The 24471-nt window shown below is 41.3% G+C and overlaps 1 protein-coding gene across 1 annotated transcript in view; it reads left to right on the top strand.

Annotated features, from left to right (window-relative positions):
• The window catches only part of LOC139442679 (protein phosphatase 1 regulatory subunit 27-like), a 36540-nt gene extending 12384 nt beyond the window's left edge, over positions 1-24156 (top strand). The window contains exons 2-3 of the mRNA XM_071223554.1: positions 18271-18421; positions 20163-24156. Of these exons, the coding sequence (XP_071079655.1) occupies positions 18271-18421; positions 20163-20364 (353 nt within the window). The 3' untranslated portion in view covers positions 20365-24156. The remainder of the gene's footprint in view (positions 1-18270; positions 18422-20162) is intronic.
• Positions 24157-24471: the final 315 nt, after the last annotated feature.

Consider the following 24471-nt stretch of genomic DNA (forward strand, 5'->3'; position numbering starts at 1 on the left):
GTTCAGTCATACAAGTCCGTCTGCAACTTACATGCACTGACGCTGGTGTGGACTAATTTCTAGCCTCTGAAATGAACATATTGTACAGAAAAAAAAAAAAATGTTTTTATAAAAATAATAAAAAGGAACCAAGAGATTTTCTTCATTTTCAGAAACTGCAGTAATCTAGACTCGACAAATATTATAGACTTGCATGGATTGTGTTAGATATACTTGTTTCAGGATCTGTATGACAGCCTAGCACTATTGTACTCTTTGTGTGAACAAGTATTGATGTATTTAGGCTAATTGTTTCTCAGAATATATTTAACGTCATTATTGACGGAAATGTTCCATGATGGATATCATGCTCGTCAAATCACTTCACATCTCGTGACTTCATGATTCTCATCGTGTTCCATGTTTAGTCACGTGATGACATCACGCACACTGGTACCAAACTAATTGTTTGCTCCTGTAACCATGGTAACATGAGATAAGCAGTACAGTAATTGAAATACAAATAACGCTCGGAGGGAAGTGAAGAAAAATGACTAATAATGTATAATTAAATCATTTAATTCTACTTAACAGTAATGATGACATTTAGACGTCAAGCCATATCCCGTTTCACGAAACCAACAAACGCCATTGGTGCCGCGGCGTTTGAAGGCCAAATTTCTTGATTTTAAACTGACATTTCCGGCGGTGCCTCCCTATGCTCTGCAGAACATGTGTGTACCACAGACACTGCGATGAAAGAACCATTGGATTGTCAGTGGGGTTCTTTGGGAAATGGGGTGCGAAAAATGATTTGATTATCAATAGACATGGTTAGATTGGGAAAAGTAGGTCAGTTCATAGAAAGCTGTGTGGTCGTTACGGTACAACGGAACAGTGTTAGAATAGAACACTCGCTCGCTTGTGGGGCAGGGACTGAGGTTGGGCGAGTGAAATATATCTGTGATCTAGTAGGTTATATATGGGCGTTCTGGTGCTTGTGTTGAGGACAGGTCGCGTTTGTTAGGCTTCTTCTTAGACTCTAAGGGGCGGTGGGTAGCCAAGTGGTTATAAATGCACAATATTTCAATTCCTGGTCTCATTTTCAAGACAACGAGTCAGTAAGTGAGCATAGTTCTACGCCTCTTCTAGCTATATAACAGCAAAATCAGGGCGGGTGTCACAAGAATTCCGCTTACACATTGTACTCTAGTCCTGCACCATGACCGTGGAATATATTTATTTTATGAAAATAATCTAGAAATGCATACAAAAGCAAGTCTAGCCAGCTGAAGCTAGCTCTATTCCACAATCAGCATAGGGAATTATTTTTTTTAGAGTCGAGAAGGATCTTGTGTAATATAAGATTTCAGAGACTAAATGTTAGTTTAATTGTACCCATGAGGGCATCGAACCCTGGTCTTCGGCGTGACGATCGAACACCTTAACCACTAGGCTACCCTACGAACCCACTGCAAATTTGAGGTATAGTTTAGCCTTTGGTAGGGGATACAGATACAGCAGCATATGCTTACACCTGGTGTTATCACTGATTTTCAATAATTCATTCATATAATTACCATCACTGTATGCCTTTTGCACACAAAAGAATCATGTTTCGGCGGATAATCGAGACTGGTTAATCTCTGGCGTTGACGTTTTGATTATTGCTGAAATATTAGGCAAACAGAAACATACCCCTGCTCCCATAACATACATACACGAGGTTGGAACTGGCACCACCAAGCATGGCCGTATGACGTTATTCCACGGAATAATATATGACTCTGTGCTCTCAAGTCACGGAAGAGAAATATTGAATTTTCTAGACGTCCAACGCTGTTATCGTCAGACAGTCATCAATAATATATTCCTTTCAGTAATATTAGTTTTGAAATCGACCCATTCCCGTCTCAAACAATAGCCATGACAAAGATAAGCCAGGATGTAGTTCAGGTTAACCCTTTCACGAGTCTTTCAATATTTGATTTAGACAGAATCCTTTTACGATTTAGCGTGTACGTTTATAATTGTGGTAAGTCATATTCTGTTCTTAGGCGATGAACTATACATAACAGAGGGAAAACTGGTAAACATGTTTCACATATCGAAGGGGAAGTGACGCAGGCGTTGCAACTGAGACGGCAAGGGAACAAAAATACTGAAAAATGCCTTATGAAGAGTCACTAGTTCAACTGCCCTAGGGAAGAGGAACGTGTACTACTTTTGTTTGTTGTTTGACGTCGAATTGACCAGTATTCCAGCTGTGATGGCAGCCTGTAATTAATCGAATCTGGCCCAGAACATCGGTGATCGAAATTGTGAACAGCGACCCAAGTCGGAGGACGAGAACAGCTATGAACCAAGTCACCGAGCCTGAACACCCGATCCATTGGTCCCCTCTTACGACCAGCATTGGTTGCTGAGAACCTATAAGTGTAACCCGGAATCCCCACTGTCGTACTCGTTAGTGAATTGTTCAGACGATAAAAAGCGTATTGATCAAAACACCATATAAAGGTCGGTACGGAATAACAATGGTGAATTACATGGTTTTAACAAAAGTTAATGTCATTAATCATATTAATAAACCCAGTGCCGTACCCAGCCCACTACCATGATTTTGCGAGTCTGGATTGTCTAGGCTCTATTTGGATGGTTTTTTAAAATATTTTGTAAATACTAGTATATATTCTCAGGTAACATAATTTTTTTTCTGTGACTAATTGTTTGTCCAGAGCATTCAATATATAGTTTGAAACATGATTATTTAGTATTTGAATCTTTCTTGCTTATAACAGAATGAAGTAATTCATATTTATTAACTTGTGAAATGTTCGATAACGAAATAGTAGAAGAACCTAGTGAATGGCCTTCCTATGTATACACATGAACATGCTTCCAGAGAGTTATCTTAGTTCGTGATATCGGCTCTTAGAAAAACAGATTTTCCCAGAAACAGCCATTCATGTTTACAATGTTCCAAGCGTGTAGGAATACGTCAGAAGCGGAAGGTCACGATCGGGGTCATCCAGTAGAGGTCACAGCACGTAGTTCAACTGTAATGGTGTGTAATGGGTTTGACCTTGTTTAACATCAAAGACTTAAGATAGAGCGCGCTGCCTGCACCCCCACTCGATATCATTTCATGTTATCTAAAGAATTCGTTAAATTATCAATCTTGTTGCATTCGTTGTCATTGGGCGGAGGTCGCTATCTCCAGCATCAATCTACTTTGTTGGAAGCATTCCGGTAATGTGAAGCGCCCCAGAACAGATGTATCTGATCTCTGCATCGTGTTTTTATTACAAGCAGACGCAGTTCTGGGGCAGACGTTATCACACATTGTTTGTGTCGGGGGTGAGGGACCTGCTGAAAAGACTAACTTGTTATGACAACGAAACATCTGCAAAGCAGGATACGTAACCTCGTGGGGTAGTCTTTACGTACTTGAACGAAGTTGACGCAGTACTTCTTCGCAGTGAATTAATGGTGTTTTTTCACTGACCCATGTATCCTTCTAGTCTGTCTCTCAGACCTGAGGGAATAAATCAATAGGAGACCAACTCAAGTCTGGAATGATTTGGCAGTGTAGATTTCTCAGCTTGGGGAATTAAGAATTGTCTTGGGCTCCATTTGGATAGTTTTACTTTTTTGTTTTGTATATATAAATTTTGAATAATGTGTTGATTAATTTTAATGTTTCGGAAAGATTTGTGTTTTACTCTTGTCAAGCATTAGACCGTTGTGTTTGAATATAAACAATTTTGGTAAACTGGGTAAGCAAACTTACTAATACCAGGGGTTGTCTGTGGTAGCCTTGTGGTTTTACTTTATCACATCAAAGATCCGGGTTTAATTCCACACGTGGTTTCCATGTAGGACGCATACTCTTGTAGTTCCTTTCGAGATGCTACTACTACTACTACTACTGCTACTACTACTACCACTACTACTACTGGGCGGCAGGTTAGCCTATTGTCTAAGTATTCCCTCGTCACGCCTTCTACTACTACTACTACTACTACTACTACTACTACTACTACTACTACTACTACTACCACTACTACCACTACTACTACTACTACTACTACTACTACTACTACTACTGGGCGGCAGGGTAGCCTATTGCTTTAAGTATTCCCTCGTCACGCCTTCTACTACTACTACTACTACTACGACTACTACTACTGGGCGGCAGGGTAGCCTATTGTTTTAAGTATTCCCTCGTCACGCCTTCTACAACTACTACTACTACTACTACTACTACTACTACTACTACTACTACTACTACTACTGGGCGGCAGGGTAGCCTATTGCTTTAAGTATTCGCTCGTCACGCCTAAGAGTCGGGCTCGATCTCCCCTTGGGTGGAATGTGTGAAGTTCAATTCTTGTGTTCCCTATCGTGATATTACCACCCTCAATATCTTCGGGTCTTGGCTTTTGGTAAACCTACATTAACCTTGTATCCATTCCCGTAGTTCTCCCATTCTCAAATTACCCGCCCTTGATTTCCAGTTGCCAATTTAATTGGCTACGCTACTAGGTCTAACGTACCAATCAGAATGCGAGTTACACACCAACCTCAGTCATGGGCCGGCAAGTCAAATTAAACATGGAGAAACTGACTGACACGCCAAACAATTCCCTCAAAAATCTTTTGGATGGAAAGGGTGTCTTCATGTCCTTTAAACATGGCGGTGGTTTTGGTTTCTTAGTAATACGAGTTATCTCCCTTTTCCTTATGACGACGTTTGATTGGTCGGTAAAATATAAAATAATATCAAGGGCGGGTAATTTGTGATCGCAAGAACCACGGGAATAGAACCAAGGGTTATTGTAGGTTTATTGAAATGCTAGCCCTGGATATATAGAGGATGTAATATTACTGGTATATTGCCAAAAGAGATGTAAACCCGTACTCACTCACTAACCCCTACTACCACTACCACTACCACCACTATTACTCCTACTACCACCACCACCCCCACTACTACTGTTTCTTATTTTGGCTATTAACGTCTACGGTCTGTGTTACTTTGGGCTTTTCTCCCACGGGGGCACGGGTGGCGATTCGCTGTGCACAGTTGCGTCCCTTGGGCACACCAGAAACCTATGATTGTGGGTTCGAATCCCGGTTCGCCCGAATTATGTTTCTAGGTTTGTCAGCACCATACCCGTGCTCGTAGGTTTAACCGAAGTGGTAAACGTCTGAGACCTGCATCACTGCGGGCTTTCCTCCCACATTAAGCTGACACGCCGTGATATAACTGGAATACTGTTAAAAGCTGCGTTAAACCCAACTCACTCACTCACTTTTCTCCCATATTAAACTTACCGGCCGCTAGATATTACTACTACTACTACTACTACAGGTTGTGCACAATATGCGTAAAGCCATACTAACTGGAAGCCTACAAGGAACCACAGACCCTTCTACTGCCATAACTGATACCACGCCTGTTGTGAAGTAAAGACCGTGCCCCGTTTCCACAATGCATGTTATTACCTTTCTCAACGGATAATGACAATAATGTGTTGTCAAGATGTATATTGTGAAAACCATGCACAGCTACATCATAACAGTCAGTACTGCGGTGAAAAACACATCTTTAGACTCCATTGGTCAACACCAGCGAGGAATCAGTACCGGAACTACTTTCTTTCACGTAACCGTGCGCACTATTGCGGCTGACGTAGTCCTAATGAAACCGTTGACGGTTCTTTTGTCTCGAAGTCATCGTGTATACCTCATTTCTGTAAAGCATACAATCAGCTGTTTCCAAAATCATATTCCGTAATTCGCGAACTTTATGCACCGTGATCTGGCGGTACATGGGTTACAGTGAAATCATGCAGTATCACTACTCCCCGAGCTCTTAAGTAGGTAGCGGAATGAGCCGAGTTGTTCCGACTGACATACACTCGTGAGACTGGCAACTTGATGGCTCGCCATATGTATGTAATGATGTACGGAATAGCCCACAGTTTGGAGGCTGGCATACAGAGCATCAGTGACGGAACGAGCATCCTTGACATGCAGAAGTGAGTTAAGCAGGCCCGATCTAGTCTGGGAGGCAATGCATGTATCAATGAATACCACATATGTTAGACGTGCCAGGAGAGACGAATATAATTGCACCCTGAAAAACAATCGTTTCAACGCCGTTGGAGAATGAGAAATATTATATCTTTTTAGAAAACACACATGCTATAATAACACGACAGAAACATATATTGCTTTTGTATAAAACACGTCTATTTTTATATAATGTACTTATATATTTTGTGCGTAATTTATTCACAACAGATGTAAGTCTTCACAATGAACATTGATCTCCTGAACAGGGGTGTTCGAATCCCAGATTCTTCCTGATTATGTACCTCGGTCTGCCAGCGCCATACAAGTGTTCGTGGGTTCACAAAATGGTTAACTTTTCTCCGTATTTACCAAGCAGACCATGAAATAACTTTAATATTGTTCAAAGCTTTAAACCCAACAAACGCACTCTCTTTTGATGGGCGGTGTGATAGCCTAGTGGTAAAAGCGTTCGCTCGTCACGCCTAAGGGCCAGGTTCGATTCCTTACATGGGTACAATGTGTGAAGCCTATTTCTGGTGTCCCCGGCATGATATTGCTGGAATATTGAAGAAGACTTACGGTTTTGATTGTTAGGGCCATGGGGTAGCCAAGTGGTTAAAGCGTTCGCTCGTCACGCCGAAGACCCGGGTTCGATTCCTTACATGACTACAATGTGTGAAGCCCATTTCTGGTGTCCCCCGCCGTGATATTGCTGGAATATTTCTGAAAGCGACGTAAAACCATATTGCCTCACTGTTGCTTGTTATGTCGTGTATTTCACAATACAATATTTCCATATACTGCTTTAAGACATCTGAACATTTTTTCCAGAACGTCCATCATGTCAAGCGAACAAAACATAATCGCTCCCCTCTCCCATTAAAACTCTCATTTCTCCTCCAGAATATAAAAACCGCGGTCCTAAATCGACGTCTTCCTCTATATAACTATGCAGATGAAGCTGTAGGACTGCCAAGACGCAGACACGCGGTAGAAACGTCTCTCTCTTAACAGATGAAGCCCCGAAGGTTAAACGATAAACAGTTTACATGATGTATTGGTAAACAAGCATATAACATTTCAATGTAAAGCCGTTCTCAGGCTATTACATAACACTATCTCCCTTACGTGGGCGTCTTTTCACCTCGTCGTGATGACGGCGGGGAAGATGTAGCCGATACGACATGAAGGACTACGATATCGTGTTTTATCCATCTTATTGCAGGGAACGCGTTTGCAAAGCATACAATGTACAGTGTACTCGCAGAGAGTAGATAAATACGGTCTAAGAAATATATATACTTAAAGGTTAAAGTCAAAGCCATGCAATTGATGTAGTAGGCGGTTTTGGTGACAGCCCCGTTAGCTCTACAATCTCGTTACATAAAGAAGCAGTTGTTTACTTTCATCTACGAGTGGGCACTTGGTAACAGCAACTTGCCAATAACGTGAACTCGAGACATGTCAATTTAACACTCATTCATCGTTAACATAATAAACCTATTGCACAGCGCATTAATACTCTGCGATATTGACATCATTCGGACCCCGTGTAGGCCAGCCGTCTATATATCCCGTTCACATGCACGACATCTACTCACGTAAGTAATTTTGCACATGTGTAACTATACATACGTGTGTATATGTAAATTTACTATTCGTTCACATGAAAATTAACTTAAGTATGTAAATAAGGTATGTAAATGGTGTTAGGCACACATTTCATCGGTCTGTTCAAGACTTTCAACAAGAAATGCTGTTTTCAAATAAAAGTCTAATGAGAAGAAAGTTACCTCACAGAAAACTTCGCATTAAGCAACAAGTGTTTGATTTAATCTGTACACCAAATTCTGACTCCTCGAAACCCAAAGAAAACGCCGTCTGCATAAAAGTTGGTTTTGCTGTATACTCAACTTAACATATATTAATTAACTAGATCATCCTCTGACGTGGGCATAAACGTTCGTATTACAACATATACATAAAGTGCCAATTTACATGAGATTGTACATTTCCGGATGAACAGGGTTTCATGGTACTCATAGACGGTCTTAGGATACGTTGTGGGCTATGTACACTCACATGGTACCAGACATATGAAGAATTAGGGCAATATGTCTTCTGTACAAATACAGATGGCCTTAACATGGTGAATCTTAAGTGTTTGTTTGTTTGTTTGATGTTTAACGCCGCACTCAGCAATATCCTAGCTATATGACGGCGGTCTGTAAATAATCGAGTCTGGACCAGACAGTTCAGTGATTGACATCATGAGCATCGATCTTCACAATTGGGATACAATGACATGCGTAACCAAGTCAGCGAGCCTGACCACCTGATCCCGTTAGTCGCCTTTTACGACAAGCATAATCGCCTTTTACAGCAATTTTTGGTTGCTGAAGACCTATTCTTCCCCGGATCTTCACGGGTCGAATCGCAAGTTGGGAACCATGCAACGGCATTGACTCCAGAAACACCATACTATATTATGGCATTAATGTAAAGTTACATTAATTTGGTTTAAAAAAAGAATTTTGTTTTGTTGCCCTTATTGACTCTGAGGACGAAACTGTGATATTTCTCCATATGTTCTTTCACTAGAATTCTGGAAGTCACATAATTATGGCAAAGCACCGCTCTCCATGTGTAGGTGATGTTCTCTGATAGCTCCCCACAGTGCAATAATTAAAAGTGTGGATATCAAGTGGATTTATTGAGCACTCAGAGATGGAATGATAGTCAGGAGATGAAGGGCGTCTGGTGTATGAAATCTGGAAAGAAGATTTACATCCAATAAATACGGTCTAAGAAATATATATACTTAAAGGTTAAAGTCAAAGCCATGCAATTGATGTAGTAGGCGGTTTTGGTGACAGCCCCGTTAGCTCTACAATCCTGTTACATAAAGAAGCAGTTGTTTACTTTCATCTACGAGTGGGCACTTGGTAACAGCAACTTGCCAATAACGTGATGGAATGATAGTCCAAGCTGGTGTCAAGCTGGTGTCAGACTAATGGACATGTGGTTATAGAAGGAAATGTTGACTTCATCTGTTAGGGTCAACTGGAAGTAATTACATCACTTCGTACACACCTTCATATGATATGTTAAAACATACATACTACATACAGATACAATTTACACGTGTACCGCGAAGCTAATGCGTTGAAATATAGTGCTTATGATTTAGTAGTGAGCCACATGTATAGCGGTGGAAGAAAACTTTATGTATACGTACGTCCATAAGTATACGACATATTCGAGGATATCCTTGAAGAATCATGTCTCCTAATTCCGAAAGCATCAATGAGATCAGGGATGTCAACCAGTCATATCATTCGTAATGCGCTTTTGTCACCGGAATTTCTGATAATTCCTCACATAACACACACACACACACACACACACACACACACACACACACACACACACACACACACACACACACACACACACATATTGTCACTGATTCGTCAAAAGTTTGGTAATGTCTCCACATGTCTACCATAAAACATTGATGCCTTGAATGTTATAACCTTGTTCAACGCCTTGTTTAACGCCGCACTCAGCAATATTCCAGCTACATGACGGCAGTCATATGCAATCGATCTACTCATTTGGGATACGATTACACGCATCAATCAAGTCATCGAGCCTAACCACCCGATCGACTCTTACGACAAGCATAGTCGCATTTTATGGCAAGCATTGGCTTGCTGAAAACTAATTTACCCCGGATCTTCAAGGCCCAAACAACTTCTGAGCAAGAGTCGTATGACGCTCTTCGAAATTTTTGAAGAAAGAGCATGCTCGATTGTATCTAAAACATTGTGACATTTAAACACCAAAGGATGGAACTGGTGGAATATTACTCGACAAAGGAAAGATGACAATTGGAAAGTGTGGAACTTTGTTCTGTACCATTCACGACTGTAGTGCTGTGAGATATTATGGGGTTGAAGGGTTGAGGATCTCATCCAGGAAGCCACCAAATGCCGTGTTGTGATGTTTGAGGGGCAGCCACCATCGACCGACAGTGTTTGCCTTCCCTTAAGTGCCTCATATACAATGTGTCGCCCAACATGAAATCAATTTGAGCGTCGTTGATCCCTCCCCCGCGTCTGTTGGTCAAAAATATTATCCCATATCCGCACTTTTCGGTGACTAAGTGAATATTAAAACGACTGTAATCATATAGAGTCGGGTCAATAGCTACTGGTACTACGACAATGAGACACAGCAGGCAACTAGTGAGTGTACTATTAGACCTTTGTCAATACTAATGCCATTACCATTTTGACAACTCCCAGATCAGTTAACGAAGTACTCGAGGCTGGGCTATGTACTTCTACTCGTCTGTATAATAAGGTTAAATATTCCAGATCAAGAACTGGTATTGATAGCAGTTGAGTAGGACTATTTGATGTCGGTTTCTTAGTAGAAGACCTAATATGATTCGAGTGTGGATTATTTCTGACATTTATATGTTGCCAATACGACTGTGTGCTGTTTAACATTATGGCCCCATTGCAGACAGTCTCAATCGGGGCACGGTTGTCCCAGTTTTCTAAGGCGCCGCAATTCGCTGTGCAGAGTTGCGTCCCGTTGGCGCACCAGAAACCCAAGATTGTGGGTTCGAATCCAGGTTCGCTCCGATATGTTTTTATGTTTGTCAGCGCCATACCTGTGCTAGTGTGCTTCACCAAAATGGTAAAGTCTGAGACCTGAATCACTTTGGGCTCTCATCCCACATAAAGCTGACATGCCGTGGTGTGACTGGAATACTGTTCAAAGCGGAATTAAACACAACCAACCCACTCACTTATAATACCGGGAATTACAAGTGAATTACAGACATTCTTCTCGGAGCTGTAGTTTCTCTTATGCCACAGGGATGTGCTATGCATTTCATAAAGATCACATGACGGAATAGTTTCCCAGTACAGCATGTGGCTGCCTTTCATGTTAAGCCTTGACGTAAATGTCAGCCGTTTGTTTCGGAGAGGATTGGAGATATCGCCAGACTGATCTCTTGTGCATGGCATAGAGGGAATGGAACTATTTCAGACAAAGACCAGCTTAGAAGGGCAGGTACTGCTGCTAGCGACTAGTAGTATGTCTACACCACCTTACCTTGACTTAAGGGTCACGATGCCAACATCACCTGACATTTCCTATAGCTTGCAAAGTAGGCCACGATTCTGGAATCGTTCAGGCTTGTATAACATACAGGCCTGCTATGAAACATGCCTTTTCTTTCGCTGAAATAAACTTAAGTTATTATTCAATTAATATTTGAGTGAGTGAGTTGGGTTTAACGCCGCTTTTAACAGTATTTCAGTTATATCACGGCGTGTCAGCTTAATGTGGGAGGAAAGCCCGAAGTGATTCAGGTCTCAGACGTTTACCACTTCGGTGAAACCCACGAGCACGGGTATGGTGCGGACAAACCTAGAAACATAATCGGGGCGAACCGGGTTTCAAACACACAATCATAGGTTCCTGACGTGCCCAAGGGCCGCAACTCTGCACAGCGAATCGTGGCGCCTTAGATGACTGGGCCACCGTGACCCCAATTAACATTTGAAGAATCCATATATTTAAATGCCACAATCGATATAATTCAATAGCTGTGCAAGAAAGGTATTTTTTCTGTGATGTACAGAATCATATAACACAGGCATTTTAAAGGGTAATTATCTGAACACCGGGAATATTTCCTGACATTGTTAAAGTACAAGGAAGCTTAAGTGCAGACGATGAGTTGGGTATAATGCCGCTTTTAGAATATTCCACCGATATCACAGCCGGGGACACCAGAAATGGGCTTCAAGCATTGTACCATGGTCTGTCTCACGGTCCCTTAACCATGGCATTGCCCTTTGCGCCCAGTCCTAACAGTCCAGAATGAAGTCTATATTTTCCACAGGATCAGGTCCATCTCACTGGGGCTCCTTTTTAATTTAAATGTAATTGATGGTTTCAGTCAAAATTTTAGAATCTTGATTATTCTTAATTGTACCCATGGCGCCCGTCACAAACACTTGCAAAGGCAAGTCAATTATTCACCAACACAAAAGAAGGTGGTGACACCATGAACAGGTTTCATAAATTCTACCCATGTCAGACACATTGTGTCCACGACGAAACCAACGATTTAACCCCAAATCAATGTTTATTGTAATTCGGAAGACTGCATAGTAGGGATATTTACAAGCATCCGTTTTCTCACACGCATAACAACACAGAGAGTCTACAATATTTATTTTGTATGTCAACACTGTAAACTAGTGTGACGTGGGTAAGCAAAAACGCTTAAAATCAAACGCCAAGTGGAAGAGATGGGAACACTCGACATACCAGTCGCAGAACAGGTGGCTGTTGCTCCTGTTGCCACGGTAACGGCTGAAGATATATAAGCTCAACGGCCCAGATGTATAACATGAAACAGCAAATATAGGCCAGATCCTACTGGCGTTACTGAAGGGGACACGTTGATGGTATTAACCTGTTCAAACTCGCACACTTCACTCTACTCTGGAGGATTAACGTATAATTGCTTCTGTTGTTTTAAATGAGGCGATGACAATAAGCCAGCTTACTTTAGATGCTTCCTACACTAAGCGCTTGTTTGCGATCACTTTGCACTGAATTGCCTCTAACCCGATTTGGTTGAAAGGACTATTAGGATATATTAATCGATTTAAGCGGCTGTTAGTTAAAGATAAGATGCCTTAATTCTTGTAAATGGGACACGTTGTGAATAATTCATCTTTCAGAATATAGATGCAATAGCACGTTCATCACATACATTAATCATCCATGCTTAATGTTACAATGGCCTCATTCAAATCCTTTGGGACGTTCTGTCCATGATGAAATACTGGTTCAAGAGGGAAAGAGCTATTGCTCTAGTATGTTCATCTTTCTGGGTTAACTTGGTAAAACTGTCACGAGTCCTTGGGTTAATGATTAACAAATACTTGTTCATGTTTATTATGAACAGAGTCACGTGATAAATTATTTTTTAATTTACCCAAGTAGTGATCAAACACAACAATCTAAGTTCATGTGCACTTAAGATCATTGAGCCGCTTGGCACTGGACGATCTGACAGTCTGACTATCGGTGCCTCTTTTTTGCAATCATTCGAAGTAGAGCAGTACACTGCTACGTTTTTAGCAGCTGACGTCACACGTAATGAAGGCCTATATAACTGAGGTATGACCTTTCCAGGAAAGATGTAATCGATGAGAGGTACGAAGCTACAGATTCAATTTGCTTATAGAAGTGAGTATTCTGTTGTGTGTTGAATGCTCGATCGGAAATTGAGCCCCAACTGAGTATACAAACAACTTCTGAATGGGCGATGAGATTCTGACCTTTGAATGTTGACGTCAGCTGATTTGGAGTACTTGGTGTTTTCCTATCGATCTCGCCACACTGAATCGGGGAAGTCACTCAAGGACAAGAATAATGTTGGCGCTGTTTTCACTTTATTACTTCCGCTATAACCCCGTAGTGCTATGATATTCGATGATAGTCATGTTAAACCCCTCTGCGTGATCGTCATGGAATCAGGTCGCCATTACCAGCGATGCAGAATGGTGAAGTACACAGATCAATACCAAACCAAACCTCAACACCCATTCTGTAAGTCTTGATTATCCGACGAAACAGATCTCATGGGGCGTAAAGGGCAAAATAGCAGTGAAATTATATGAATGGATCACCGAAAACCAATGATGACACCAGGTGTTAGCGACTGGGTAAGCATTGGCCTGCTGAACCGGTAAAATACGTAATAAAGCGTGTTACCGATACAAACGTCAGAATTTACCACATATATGATTTAACGTCTCATTCAATCGAGAGATGTATTGTCGCCTTGTTTTGGAACTGGTGGCTGGGGTTGTAGATTGATTACAAGCCAAACTATCAAGCACACATTCTGTAAATAACGCGAAGTACCGATACAAACGTGAGAATTGACCGGCTATTTGTACCCATATGTCTCATTCAAGCATTATCTCATTGCCGGGGAGTACGGCTGCGGTTGTCGCCTGAAAAGTGCTCGTAATTGACAGCGTGGTTAGAACCATATGACCATCATTATATTCTGTACTATTACTGCTGCTGTAACGTCGGCCAGGACGACGGTGATGTTGGCTGATGTCAGAGGATGCACCCATGGAGAAGGTAACGGTATTTATCTGCACGCCGTCCCATCATCTGCCGCGGAGGTATTCGCGAGGCTCCTCATTAAGTACCTACACGCATTGATCGGAGATGGGTAATGATATGCTTGTTGCCTTCTCAACGTTATTTCTGGCGACGTTACTGGCACAGACATCGTAATATCACTGACATGCACGTACAGGCTGAGGAACCACTTTGTTCTGGATGCTCAGATATGTTTGCAAAGGCAGTTCCACTCAGTTGGTGCCATTCGCATAGACTGGAATAAAACGTGGTATAGACGTTGTGAAAACAGTACAGTAACCATGCCAGCTTTTGGTGTAATATATAATGGAACAGACAAACCACTGGTCACCACTCTATGTGGACAAATTCGTCGATCTGATCACAGTTGCGAGTTATTACAGATGGCCTGTTTCTGCCACACTGACGGTCATTGTGCCAACCTTCACCTCGCCATGTTGTAAGAACTACCACTTCCATAATACTAATCTAGATTTTACGTAATAGGTTTAGATTACGCTTCGATTTGTCATTCTGACACGTGAACACGTGGTGTACTATCTATTAGGGTCATATATTACACAACCTTACACACTGGGCAGATGTAGACATGTTATTGTTGTGGTAAATTAAACAGCTTGACATTAATAAACACGTGTTTACTATCTATTGTGGTTTTAAATTGCGCAACCTGAAACACTTCCTACATGTCTGCCATGTCATGTGGTGGTAAATAAAACTAACTGGACACATCAATAAGCACATATTTACTGAATATCGTTGTGGTAAATAAAACGACCTGACATCTATAAGCACATGTTAACTACAATTATGGTGGTAAATTAAACAACCTGTCGCATTATAAGCAAATGTTTACTTACTATTGTGGTGGTAAATTAAACAACCTGTCGCATTAATAAGCACATGTTTTCTATAATTACATTGTGGTGGTAAATTAAACAACCTGACGCATTAACAAGCACATGTTTTCTATAATTACATTGTGGTGGTAAATTAAACAACCTGACGCATTAACAAGCACATGTTTTCTATAATTACATTGTGGTGGTAAATTAAACAACCTGACGCATTAACAAGCACATGTTTTCTATAATTACATTGTGGTGGTAAATTAGACAACCTGTCGCATTAATCAGCACATGTTTTCTATAATTACATTGTGGTGTTAAATTAAACAACCTGACGCATTAAGACGCACATGGTTTCTATAATTACATTGTGGTGTTATATTAAACAACCTGACGCATTATAAGCACATGTTTACTGACTATTGTGATGGTAAATTAAACAACCTGACGCATTATAAGCACATATCTACTGACTATTGTGGTGGTAAATTAAACAACCTGACGCATTATAAGCACATGTTTACTGACTATTGTGATGGTAAATTAAACAACCTTTCACATGAGCACTTTGTTGTACTATCTGTTGTGGTTATAAATTAACGTCAATCTATTTTGGCGGTATTTATCAACTGACACATTGGGCACATGTTCACTACCTTTTTTTGTGTTGGAAAAGTAAAACAACCCGACAAAATGGTCACGTTTACTTGCTATTCCCACGTGGACCACATTGTGCTATAGTGTGATTGAAGACCACATGATATCCTTAGCACTGCATTTTTAATGTAACATTAATTTAAGTTATAACATAGTGTTACTTATAGTTTCTGTCCACGGTGATGAATTTGTTTCCCTCGCAAAGGAGAAAAGGCCCGACGTTTTGTGTGTAGTGTGGTGAAGTGTGTTAGGCGTCAGTGGACCGCGTCTCGCGGTAACCAGGCCGTGACAGTGTAATGTTCCTTACATGATATATAGTGTTAAACTCTACTGAACGAGTGACTGCCTTTGACGTCACTGTGGTGGGAAAGTAGGTTATATCCCATTGATATGTTAACATACATTCGCCTGTGATGTGGAAGACCTTAACACCCAATGGAATCCAAGGTGGCCGCTAGTGTCATGTCAGACCGGGTGTCAAGACAGAACATCTTTACATAATTTGGGGTTTAGGATGCAATAAAAGCAGGATCCACCACCCCAAAGCAGAGTACACATAAACATTTCCGGAATACAGGAACGCGACCTAAAGGAATGTCTAAAACGTACAGATCATATATGAACTTACACTCTTCAAAAAAAGAAACGCACAGGTAGTATGTAGTTCATTGAACCTTTCTACACAAAAACCTGGTATATAAATTAGATATATCTTATTGGAAAATGTTGATGGCCTGATATTTGACAAACGATTTGTCAAAACGCAGCCATTGTCGATTTGCAATGTCTTAAACGGCATTGTTTTCACACTTGTTCAAAAATGTCATTGAGGAAAACGGTAAAGCAAAATGCACGTGCAAGATATGGCATTTGTAACTCGTAGCAGTGGCTATAAAAAGGCAACTATAAGCCAATAATTTGTCATTCAATTGTCAACATTTTTCAAGTTCGGAAATGCCGAGACTCAGCGCTGGTGATCGGAACATCGCCACAGTACGTATCTAAAGAGGGGAATCGCAGTCTTCTTTTGCACGCCACTTCAACTGGACAACGCTCCAACGCACACAGCTCGTGTCACGGTAGACTACCTACATAATGCCAACATCACCGTCTTGCCCTGGCCGTCGAGATCTCCCGATCTCAACCCAATCGAACACTCTGGGATGAACTCGATCGACGTGTACGTCAACGTTAGAACACGCCGCAGACAGTCCCACAACTGGCCAACGCGCTACAAGCAAAATGACACAGAATTCCGCAGGACAGAATTCGTACACTTATCCAGTTAGTGCTGAGGAGATGCAGAGCCGGTCACACGAGATACTGAGTTCAATATCTATGATATTAAATTAAATACATCGACTTTATTAGGTGCAATAAATTTACTAAAAATCTACCTGTGTGTTTCTTTTTTTAAAGTGTATTTCTGGTGACAAAATAAATATGTAATAAAGATAGTTTAAAATGGTTTCGAATTTTTAATATGTATTTATCAGTCTGTAAAGTGACAATGTAACACGGTGAAATGGCGACAAAACTGAGCTGTAAAAGGTGGACTAACTGACTGAATCTCTCAGATTCAATTAGTGCCCCGTGGTTCGCCTTCCTCAAGAAGATTCATGGTTGCGTGTGTTAATATCCGGCGCTGCATGTGTCCCCCATAACTTTGACGTTATGGCCACTGAGTAATGTTGCTGAATCAGCGATATTATTGCACTGACATGACTGTTTCATTTACTAACTTCTTGCAACTGTATACAATATGTCAAACTGGCATGATTGGTTAAATTGGCCATATATGATCAAATTGCTTCTAAAGTGCCTCAATATACAACAGTTTTCAGATCACATACCAACACCTGGAATGTGCATTTATTACGTTTAGAGAGAATATTAATCCTTTAATTCCATCTAAATGTCATAAAAGCATTGGCGAGTGGAGCTGATGTCTTTCATTTCTGAGTATTATCGAACGGTGAGATACTCGTTTGTGGCGAAAGCAATGTCCCATCTTTATAAATAATGTTGTTTTGTTTTCAAGAACATTTGAACTTTTGTGTTAGGGGTAAGTATTTATTTTTATTCGTTTATTCCAATGCTATGGTTGGCATTATGTCAGCCGTACTGAGTATTAGGAACAGCTACCGTGAAGGTACGGACCAGAAACGGTCTTCGGCAACTCACACTAGTCTTCTTCCCCAGTGAAGATCCCGGTTAGAATTGGCCTTAAGCAACCAACGTGATCGTGTGGTAAGGTTTGCTGACGTGGTTGATTCACGTCGTCGTATCCCAATTGCGTAGATCGATGCTCATGGTGTCAATCACTGAATTGTCTTGCCCAGGCTCGATTGTATACATACCGCCGTCATATAGCCGGAGTATTGCTGAGTGTGGTGTTAAACAACAAACAAACAAACAACCTAGGAAGAGTTTATTGTTGAGACCTTCTTGTATTGAAAGATTCTGTCTTGTGTTTCAGGGTTAACTCCCCTTCACCAGGCGGTGCTCGACGGAAACTGTGACGCTGTTCGCCTATTGGTTAATCACGGTGCTGACGTCAACATGCTGGATGGAGACCATTGGACGCCTCTTCACGCAGCATGCGCAGAAGGCCATGCGGATATTGTCCGGTGGGTCTCCGAATTTCAGTTATTCTAATAACTGTTGATTTCTTCCACAAATAGATCGAATTTTGCTGATCTAATATGTTGAATGTATAATGTAGTAAGCATTTGATTCATTTATGGATAAAGGTTATATAGCTGCGCCACTATTGAATTGGTTTCCAGCCAGGAGTCGGAAGACAAGGATCTCATGAAAACTAAAATCTAATACATTGACTAACACTCTGCCTAGTGAACCGTTTCATGCGTTCACAACCCCACACAACGCCAGTATTCCGTAAAAATTCCGATTAAGGTCCCCAGCAACATATGCTTGTCGTGAGAGGCGACTAAATAGATCGTAAAGTCAGACTCGGTGACTTGGTTGATTGCATGGTTCCAAATTGCGTTGATCATTGCTCGGGATATCAATCACTTGAATGTCTGATCTAGACTCGATTATTTAATGACCACAGTCATATAGCTGAAATATTGCTGAGTTCGGCAGTAAACAACAAACAAAACAAAAACCATTATCAATTTCTCCCCAAGAGCAGTTGAACAAGAACTGATCATTATGCATACCACAGTCACTGTTTTTATCCCCTCGCCGTCTCAGTTGCAAACCTGCGTCGCAGTTCCCCGTCGATATGTGAATAATGTTCAATGCTAGTCGCGTAATTAACCCAGTTACCATAAATTCTGGCGATATGCTAAATGTGATATGTCATGAGCGTTGAGGCAATTGCTGCAAATGAACAGAATGTCTATAGAGGACATTTCAATATGTGTTTCCGATTAATGATGTTATGCTTGGCGCAAGTACAATGTTTCTTACACAGGTTACATTATGAAGGCAGTAATATCAGAAATAGAACATGCCCTCTGGATATTCGTTGAGTGTGTGTTCCATTCTAATAGGCTGAAACGGAATACACAACAATGGCACAGAGTCTTGCTTTATGCTAACACCTATTTGTAAATAGACCTCCATACACTGCATATTTCCTTCTGTTTAGAAGCTTACACATACAATAAGGTCACTGATTAGAAAATCTAAACTCTGAATTGTGTGTACTGTTACATATGTACTCAACCCGTGAAAATCCGGGGTAGAATAGGTCTTCAGCAACCCATGCTTGCCGTAAGAGGCGAATAACAGGACCGGGTGATCAGGCTCGCTGACTTGGTTGATGCTTGTCATGGTATCCCAATTGCGAAGATCGATGCTCATGAAGTCAATATCTGGATTGTCTGGTCCAGACTCGATTATTTACAGACCGCCGTCATATAGCTGGAATAATGCTTAGTACGCTTTAAACAACAAACAAAAACAAACTCCTTAAACAGTCTGTTGAGCACCCTTTGCAGTTTCGGGGAAGAATATATCCCAGTTATACCTTGCATTTCGTACTTTATGCAACGGAGAATAGTTGGATAGGTGAGTGTCATCGGCAGCTTGACCTTTGAGTGTTTCTGGGGCTTCGGTCCTGCCCCAAACTGAAGCACATGTAGTACTTGTGGTGTCTCCTTTGGCAAGTGACTTTGAAATGCGACTGTTAATCTTCCAGCGCCTCATACACAGCTTGAGTTGTCTACTCCTTAGGGAGCTGAGAATGAAAACATCCGAGTGCACACTGAACCATTGACCGGGGTAATAGAAATGCAGCGCTTCGAACATACATATGTGTATCATCATCATCATCATCATCATCATCATCATCATCATCATTATTATTATTATTATTATAATTATTATTATCTACAGGTTCCTACTGAAAAAAGGCGCAAATAGACACATCCTGACAGCCGAGGGTGAGCGTCCCCTCGACCTCGTGGACCCCACCGACGTGGACGTCATCAGCATCATGCTTGCGAGCCAGGCAGCATCACAGACAACGTTGGAGTCGGATGAAGACCTCGACGACTCCAACGAGGAAGACTGTGACAAGGAAAATGGCAACACGTGATGGCGGCGACATATGACGACTCCAGCAGTGTACGACGGACATTAACATGACTGTGCACACTGGAGTAAGAAGCTCGGCGATGCAACAGAAAATCAGTGGTGCCCAGGCTGGAGGGAGTACACAACTCCCATGGCAAGCTCAAGGGGGATGTCAACACAGAGGTGGCATAGGGTCTTTTAAATGCGTCGCTACGAGATACGCACAGTGTGTGCAACACGATGAAATAGCCAACTGGATAGTTTAAACCCGAACCTGCGGATTTCATCATACGCTTCATTGGTGACATATCGTCATCTTTATATAAGCTTCGTGCACAAATGATCTTCGATTCACTGCTGATCAAAATTCAGAATCACGTAGAACAACCGACCAACTAGAATCGATCACTTTTGCCATCCCATTCCTCATGGTCACTGACCAATAAACATGAGTGTTAATTAACCATAACATTGTACCTATGTGACGCACCTTCCATGCGACCAATCAGAGTCCAGGACTTTTGTGACCTATTAACAGCATTATCATGGCCTTCATGGCAAGCCCTCCTGCTCAACGATCACCTATCAACGCACCGTGGTACATGAACTCACGTAACATTCTATTACTGACTCTGAAGTTTATTGAAACAATGAACCTCCTTTGACTTTGACGAGTGTGTTACCGTGTGTCTGTGGTTCTTTGAAGTGAAGTGTTTGTCCTGATTGCGACTGTCTCTGTACCCGACTCGTGGTTGTTGCTGTGACGCATTCATGAACCGTGTGCCGGACTTCATGTCAAGACACTTCATCATTCTGCAGGAATGGATACAGGCTTTTCTTGCCAGATATTGTGTGGCGTCAATTACCGTGGCAGCAAAATGTGCAACATCGTTGTCTTCGTTTATGATGTAGTTTGACATATTGTGGCTTTAGGTTAAGCCAATGCAATTAAAATTCGGCTGTCAGTCAAATGAACTGTCGGGCAAAAGAAAGTATACACCTGAGAATTGGATTTGACCCCAAAATTACAAACGTTATCAAAACGCTACCAAACGAAGCACTGCAAACCTAAGATCCAAACACAACTATGATACCTGTATCAAATACATCACCATCGAATAACATTTCTTGCTTGTTCAGACCGCCTTCGTGGTCTTGCGGTAGAACGTCCAGCCAGAGAGCGGAATGTCGGGGTTCGATCCCAAAAGACGTTAAAAGATGATACTTGTTGCTACCTGGTGCCCAGCATTAAGGGGCTAAAACAAGGACTGGTCGGCTCGGAGTATGTATACTGTGTCTGAATGGGGTATTCATGTTAAACTAAAGCATGGTATCTCGGTGGGCTACCACTCATCGTCCTGATAATCTGGACTAGTACAAGCACACAGACACAGACACAGACACTGACACAGACACACACAGACACACACACACACACACACACACACACACAATTAACCCCATACCATTTCACCTCACCTCTCTATTGTGTAATGTTTAGCAACCATCAGTGTATACTTTCGTTTGCCTGGCAGTAATGGTCTGGTGATAACAGTATTTCTAACCTGACATGGTTTCATTTAGTATAGTACATCCCTAGTTGTATAAATAATATCTACAGAATGTGCCACGAGTTGTGAGTTTCCCATTTAGTGTCTCGTGTGAGGTAAAGAATCAGACCAGAAAGAAAATATGAATAAGCTGTAACATTTATTTCCGAAATAACGATAATTGATATAACGAACAATTGGCTTTAACGAACTCAGTTAATCCTATTGCTGTAGTAATTAGCGTTATTGACCATTTGAAGGGAACATGACGGATATATCAATCTGTGGTTAAAGGTCAGTTGGGATTCCTTACTTCTGAAGTTGATGCTGCGATTGGTAAAAATGGAAACACATGCTAAAGTGGCCTTTGGGATCTGCCTGTAACTCCATGGTGACAGAGAACGTTTATTTGTACCGTCAACGTGAACTTTAGAATCTTCGAATAGAAATTTAGTTCCTATATTCATTACATCTGGTAGATTATGAGTATATATCGGCCCTAATACGGGTACATGATTGTGCAGGGTTGGCGATACGAGATGTTTCTTTATTTCTATCAACTAACATGGAATGTATATAGGGCATAAAATGTTTCACATTCGACTATGTGGTAAATGCATTCAGTTTTGTAAAAAGAACGTTTTTATCAACATGGCAGAATCTTTTACCGTTGCGTTGTGAAGTGCTAAGTCGATCGGTGTGTGTACTATCTAGTCACGTGATACCCTAGATTAACTGTATCTGCATGCATTTGTCTGGTATTATCACCTTGCTACGGGTGCGATAACCGTCTGAGACCAAAAGTGACCATTTTCTATTTAGCCTGCAAGATTAGGACACAATATGTGGTGATTATATTATACTGGTCAAGCGTAATGTCACGATTCTGAAATATACTTTACACGAAAAAAGACGGTCACTTCTTGGTCAGGGCATCTATTCTCTGTTAAACCACAAGCGCTGAGATGGTCCTTGTCCATTTCAAGTTCAGTCCAGTTTATATTCTTCAGTGATAACCCAGCCATCAGATCACCCTCTGCTCTAGAATCAGTCCCGTTATTTGATTAGTTCCCAAGGGTCATCATTTGTCCATGGCCCCTCGGGACGGACAATACTACTAGCAAATTAAGACTTGGGATATTTAGGGTGGTCTTGCTACCACTGTAGAGGTAATCAAATTACCTGCAGCCCGAATTTTTTTTTTGTATTCTGTTTGGAGATACAAGAGTGATGGTAATTTTGTGAGAAGTCTTTGCTTATCTGGATTGATACACATTTCGTTGACACTTTCATTCCGTTAGACTTTTCTAATGCCCCTAATATATGAATTTCAATGTTAAACAACCATTCAGTGACGCGCCACATTTGTGTATGTACAGACAGATCAGTGTTTCGTTCTTGTTGAGAAAGTGTTCCGCGTTGCAGTGAACCCGTTTCATATTGACTGGTTAATGCCTCTCTTTACGTAGCGTCACCTTCCTGAGGAAAGGCGACTTCTCGCGATTGTGTTAAGTTGATTTCATCCGGCAGCCATGATGGATGATATCTCATTCGTTACGCGACCTTTCTCCAGATTAGATCGTGTATTGGCCCCAAACAAAAGCACAGAGGTCGTGCAAATATTGTTTTCCCTAATCAAATATAACTAAAAATAACGAAAGGGTTTAAAAAAATAAGTTTTGCACATTGAATGCTCAGCGTCCACTAGAGTAGGGGTGTAAATATACATAGCGGTAGGGTAGAAGTCGGGTTGTAGGGGGGCGTCCTCGAGATTCCTTCACAGAACATAGACCGGCTTAAAGGGAGAGTGCTAAAATATCAGGTGATCATTTCCATCTAGATCTAGACGTTGTAATTAGTGCTACGAGTGAAAGTGAGACATTGTCTCAGTGTTATAATCATTAACTGTTAAATTAATAAAACATTATTCACCATCAAGTTGAGTTAGTAGACTGAGAAAACGTTTCCTTAACGAGTTGAATCATATTGGGTAGGACTGTCAGTTAACCCGGGTCTAGGCCTCTATAAACAGATCGTGTTGCTGCAGTATTTCAAAAACCAAAATGTCTATTTCTCCCATTGGTCTCCGTATCACTCCTGGGATGCGGACTGCATTTTGTAACGGTTGTTTTAATGGTCCCTTGTTGTGTTCTTTAGAGTAATTATTTTCTTATCGACAACTGTCTAAATGAGTTTCCTACCCTCGGGCTGGTGTGTTCATCTTTCACATCCATAACCTCAGTAATAAAAGATGTTCGCCATTACCACTGTCTTTTCTTCATTCTTCAAGCTCACCTGGTTGGTTGGTTGGTTTGTTGTTTAACGCCGCACTCAGCAATATTCCAGCTATATGACGGCGGTCTGTAAATATTCGAGTCTGGACCAGACAATCCAGTGATTGACATCATGAGCATCGATCCACTCAATTTGGATCGATGACATGCATAAACCAAGTCAGCGAGCCTGACCACCCGATCCCGTTAGTCGCCTTTTACGACAAGCATAGTCACCTTTTACGGCAAGCATGGGTTGCTGAAGACCTATTCTACCCCGGAATCTTCACGGGTTCAAGCTCACCT

The sequence above is a fragment of the Haliotis cracherodii genome, unplaced genomic scaffold (genome assembly GCF_022045235.1).
Source record: "Haliotis cracherodii isolate W230 unplaced genomic scaffold, xgHalCrac1.p SCAF_5, whole genome shotgun sequence".
NCBI lineage: Eukaryota > Metazoa > Mollusca > Gastropoda > Lepetellida > Haliotidae > Haliotis > Haliotis cracherodii.